At 67.7% G+C, this 5077-nt stretch overlaps 1 protein-coding gene across 3 annotated transcripts in view; it reads left to right on the top strand.

Moving 5' to 3' along the window:
* Window positions 1-1312: 1312 nt before the first annotated feature.
* LDB1 (LIM domain binding 1) overlaps window positions 1313-5077 on the top strand; it is a 16833-nt gene continuing 13068 nt past the window's right edge. For 2 of the 3 annotated variants that reach the window (XM_019555571.1, XM_019555570.1), the window contains exon 1: window positions 1313-1337. In XM_019555571.1, the coding sequence (XP_019411116.1) occupies window positions 1319-1337 (19 nt within the window). In that variant the 5' untranslated portion in view covers window positions 1313-1318. Of the gene's footprint in view, window positions 1338-2463; window positions 2489-5077 lie in introns of those variants that run through there. The other variant, XM_019555573.1, reaches the window with a different exon arrangement.

The following is a 5077-nucleotide window of genomic DNA, read 5'->3' as shown; positions in this document are numbered from 1 at the left end:
GGGGGCCACGGCTTCCCGAGCGCCGCGGGGCTTTCCCCATAGTAACCGCCCCCCGCCCCCTGCGTGGCACCGAGCCCGGTGGCGCCCCCGGGACGCGGGACCGCTCTCCCCGGGCACGGGGGGCCGCCCGTGCCAGCGTAGCTGCGCCCACGGCTGCCTCCTCCCCCTGCCCTCGGCCTTCCCGTCAGCTGCCCGCCAGCCCGCGCTGCAGCGGGAAGTCCCCTTCCTGACCCCGGTGGGGGCAGCTGGGCCTGGAGCATGCGGGCTGGCCCTTGAGGACCGAGCTTGTCGCTGCCCCGCGGGCCCTGGCAGCTGACGCCGCTCTTGGGGTGAGCAGACAGTGCCCGGGGATGCCCTCGCCTGCCGCGCCATTGCCACGTGACCGTGCAGGCTGCAGGGGGGCAGACCCCGGGCACCAGCAGGGCAGCAAGGAACCAGGGCTGGCCACGGGTGTTGTGCACATGTGTGCAGTGCATGCATGCATGACTGCACGTGTGATGGGTACGTGTGTGCAGCCCATGTTGGCCGGCTGCAGGCGTGTGGGGTCTGGGGTGTTACCCTGTCCCCACAGCGCTGCAGGATTGAGCCTGGTGGGTGGGGGGGACCTCCTTGCGCCTCTGGCCCCTGGCAAGCTCCTGACAGTCCCTCGGCTGCTGCCTGCGTGTGCCGGGCCTGGGGCCTGTGTGCGCCCGGGCCGCTCCCGGGCGGCAGGGGCAGTAGCCGCCACATCCTCCCCCTTTCCTGGGGGCCCTGGTCCAGCTGCCTGGGGGCACGGGGCCTGTCCCAGGCTCCGGGCCCCCCAGACCGGGTGGCAGGCAGGTCCCAGGCTGGGGAGACCGGACAGACGCTGCCAGGGTCAGAGGCCCCTTTGCTACCTCCGGCCCCACCGTTATCAGCCCGCAGCACGGCCGGCTGGCACTGGGCAGGGGCAGAGCCGCGGGTGTCCCGGCCCCCCCGGCTCTGCCTCGTCTCCACGGGGTGCAGGGACCCCCTCTCTGGGGGGCACGTCCCCCCCAGCTCTGCCACCTGCCCTGGCACAGAGGGCCTTAATCTCTGCTGCCAGGGCTGCTCCCGCTGGCCCCACCCGCCTGGCGCCTGCTGATAACAGCCCCCTCCCCTGGGGCCTCCCTGCCGCCGAAGGGGCTGTGCTGGGGTCTCGTCCCTGGGGTCCCTGCCTCAGTTCCCCTGCCGGCAGCCGCGCATGAGTCTGTGCTCTCCCTCGCCTGTCGCAGGGTGAGCGGGGCTGCGCGGAGGGCGTGTTGCTGCGTGTAAGCGTGGCGGGGCCTAGCACCTGGGACGTGAGCTCTGGGAGACGGGCATGGCTGCCCCTGGGCCTGGTGAGTCAGTCGGTGGCCCCAGCGAGGCCTGGCGTTGGGCCTGACAAACCGGCTCGGGCGCGGGGGCTGGGGAGTCTCCTCCCTCTGGAGCAGGCACTCCAAGCCCCCTCCCAGCACGTCCCAGCAGGGCTGGGCCCAGCTGCAGGGAGCCCAGGGGCTGGGGGGCTCCAGCTCCACGGGCCCTGATTCTGGCCGGGCCCCCCATGTGCCAGGCGCGTCACTCAGGTCATCGGGGGGCTGGAAAGGCTGCAAGGATGCACACGTGTGCTGGTGCATATGTGTGTGCACATACGTGTCCAGTTGGATGAGCAATAAGGGTGCATGTGTGTGCAGGTACACGTGTGTGTGCGTACCTACGTATCCAGTTGCTTGGGTGTGGCTGGTTGGGTAGGCAGCAGAAGGGCACCCATATGCAGATGCACATGTGTGTGCAGGTGCATGCATATGCAAATTTGGATAGGCAGTCTGGGTGTACGTATGTGCTGGTGCATTCGTGAGTGGTTCTGTACACACCCTCATGGCTGAATAGGCAGCAGGAGTGCACGCAGGCGTGCACGTGTGCACACATACATGTTCAGTTACACCTGTCTGCAGGGTTAGGTAGGCAGCAGGGGTGCACATGTGTGCAAGTGCATGTGCGTGTACACATAAATGTCTAGTTGTACATGTGTGCAGGGTTGGGTAGGCAGCCGGACTGCACACGCGTGCATGTGCATGCTCCCATGCATGTGCAATGTCTGGGATGACGCCCCAGTTGAGGCCCAGTGAGGTCCCTACCCCATAGGGAGGGTGGTAGGGGGCAGCATGGAGCAGCCTGGAGACCCCCAGGGCCTGAGTTCTCTGTACCCTGGCCTAGACCTTGCACGCACTAGTGCAAGCACCCGGCGGGCCTCGTGCTACAGCAGCAGCCTGGGCTAGGATCCAGGAGCTGCCTGTCCTGCTCCACCCCAGAGGTGGCCACATCTGGGGCCAGGACAAGGGTGGGGTGGTGCCTGTGGGCTCTCCTCCCCCGCGCCTCGTTAATTATTAACTCCGGGGTCGCCAGGAGCAACTAGGGCCACTGCACTGGGGTGCTGTTGCCTGCAAGGGCAGGACGGGGTGCCAGTGCCTCGCACCCAGGGCAGCCTGGTCAGGACGCTCTCCACACCAAGGTCGGTGGCCTCTTTGTGCCCCAGGGCTGTAGGTTGCTGGGCCCAGCCTTGTCCCCCGCGTTGTGTCCTTGCGTCGGCGGGGGTCGTGGGGGAGGCCGGGCTGAGGGCAGCGTGCAGAGGCTTGCGTGCGTGTGCCCGTGTATGGGTGTGCTCCTGGGTGCGCACAGGCCTGTGCTGGTCTGTGCCTGCCTGCGCCGCACTGACACGGGTGTGGGGGCGTGCGCCGCGGGAGCACCGGATGCGGGCAGCCCCTTGGCAGCGTGTGCTGGCTCCCCCCCAGGGGCCTGGCGGCGGTGGGGGTGGCGCGGCCCAGCTGCGGCTCCTCGGCTTCAGCTGCAGGGAGTCGGGTTTCATCTCCCGAGGTGCCTGGGTTCAGTCCCTGGCCATGGTGGCAGCTAGATGGCGTGTGTGTGTGCATCTCTCTTTGCTTGTGTGCACGTGCGTGCATATGTGTGCACGTGTATATGCATGTGCACGTATGTTTGTGTGCATGTGTCTTGGTGTGTGTAAGTACGTGTGCACCTATGCATGTGCGTGTGTTTCTGCGGGGGGGGTGTCTGCATGCATGTATGGGTGCAAGAGTGTGCATGTCTATGCATGTGTGCATGCAGGTATGTGTTTGCATGCATGTGTGCAAGCATGTGCATGTCTGTACACGTATGTGCTTGTGTGCAAGTGTGTACATCTTTGCATGTATGCATGTGTGTCTGCATGTGCACATGCACGTGTGCATGTAGTGCTAGGGCCAGGGCCTGCCCATGCAGGTGCCTTCCCCAGCTCCCGCAGCACACACCACCAGCCCTCGCTCGCAGGCTGCCCTGAGAGACTCCCTGGGGCGGGCAGACGTTGAGCCGGGGGCACCGGGGCACTCCCGCCCGCCCCGCGTCTGCACCCCCAGGGACCTGCTCTGCTGCCGCGTGCAGCGCCAGGCCTGGCACGGCCTCTGGGGCCCAGGGCGGGGCCCTCGGCCGGTTGGGCGGTGCCAGTGCCTGGAGCGCTGGGCTGCGCAGGTCACACCTTGGAAACGCCCCCCCCCCAACGCTGCCAGGCCCCGGGGGCGGGGGGCTGTTGATTTGCTCATTTTGAAAGAATTTGGCATTCTTCGCACGCCAGAAATTCTCCTCGGACCCATAGCCGGCCCAGGAGGTCGCAGTTGCTGTGCGCAGTCCTGCCATGGGCCGAGCCCAGAGCCGGCATCTCTGGAAAGCAGAACCAGGGGCTTTCGCTGCATTGCTGTGTCTCCCACCTTGAGCCCCTGCTGTCCCCGGCTCCCCTCTCTCCCTGCTGCTGGGTACCTGGGGCCGGGGCTGCAGCCCTGCGGGTGCCTGGAGCACCAGCCTAGCCCAGTGGCTCCGTGGGGCACAGCCTCACCGCGGGAGGCTTTTACTGAGGCAAGGGCAAATGAGTGGCTTGGCTTGCTCCGTGCCGGACGCGGGGGAACTGGGGGAGATGAAGTGACTTTCCCAGGGCCGTGTGAGTCAGTGGCGGAGGAGGAGCCGGAGCTTGTGCTCAGCACACTGGGCTGTGCTGGGGCCTGGGAGCTGCCACCCTCGGCTCTTTGTGCAAGAACAGAGGTTTTCAGTCCTTCCGAAGCAGCCGGGTCCTGGCTCCCTGGGCTGGCGATGAGCCTCTGAGGCTGCCCGTTGCGCTGCTGCAGTGTCAGAGCTTTGAAGTTGGTTTTGTGCCGGCAGCTGGCTGGTCTGGGGCTCGGGACACGGTTTGAAGCCTGTGGGAGAGAGCGTGGCGAGTGCAGCTCAGCCAGGACGGGGCAGGGCTGTGGCGCGGGGTGGCAGGATGGTGGAGGGACAGGCCAGGGCAGGCAACCGGCAGCCCCGTGCCCGGAGGATGGCACAGGCCGTGGTCCCAGGCTGGGCACGGCCTCCCCCGCTGGTGCCCACAGCTGGCTTGGCCCAGGCAGGATGTGAACCCAGGGCCCTGGGCTTGATGGGGCAGGCTCATTGCAGCCCCCCGCCCCAGCCCAGGCTGATGGGGCCCGGCTGACCCCACTCGTTCCCCTGCCCATGCTGGCGGCGCTGACCCGGGCACGGGCATCGTCGGGCCGGGTCCTAATGCAGCCAGGGCTGGAAATGGGTTATTGTCTACATGGTTTTGCAAAGGTGCCCAGGGCAGGCGTGGGGTCGGCTGCCAGTGTTGGCTATGCGTGGGCTGCTGTGAGCCAATGCGTGCTGGGGCCACGCGTGGCACTGCCGGGACCCTCCATCCTGGGGTGTCCAAGAGGTGCCCGGCATGTCCCAGCTGGTTCCTCGCTGGCCTGACCAGGCCGTGCACCCCGGCAGCTCTGGGGGTGCCCCCAAAGCCCAGCCCCCCGGAGCTCTGGGGGAAGCCCCCCGGGGCAGCGCCCGGGTCCCCCCCCAAGCTGCCGGGGGCCGGGGCGCTGGGGTTGCCCGGCGCCGTCTGGGGCTGGCTCGGGCTTTTGTTTTTCTCAGGCTGTGCGCGGCACAGCCCTCCCTCTCCCCGCCTCCTCCTGCCCGTGCGGAGCGCAGCCCCCGGAGCCGAGCCGGAGCCGGGGAGGAGGGCGCGCGGTGGGGCGCAGCGGGTGGCACTCCCCTGCTATATATACCAGAAGCT

The sequence above is a fragment of the Crocodylus porosus genome, unplaced genomic scaffold, assembly GCF_001723895.1.
Source record: "Crocodylus porosus isolate Cpor-Errol unplaced genomic scaffold, CroPor_comp1, whole genome shotgun sequence".
Taxonomy (NCBI): Eukaryota; Metazoa; Chordata; order Crocodylia; family Crocodylidae; genus Crocodylus; species Crocodylus porosus.
Note: the sequence above shows the minus strand (reverse complement) of the source record. Positions and strands in the feature narration are given on the sequence as shown.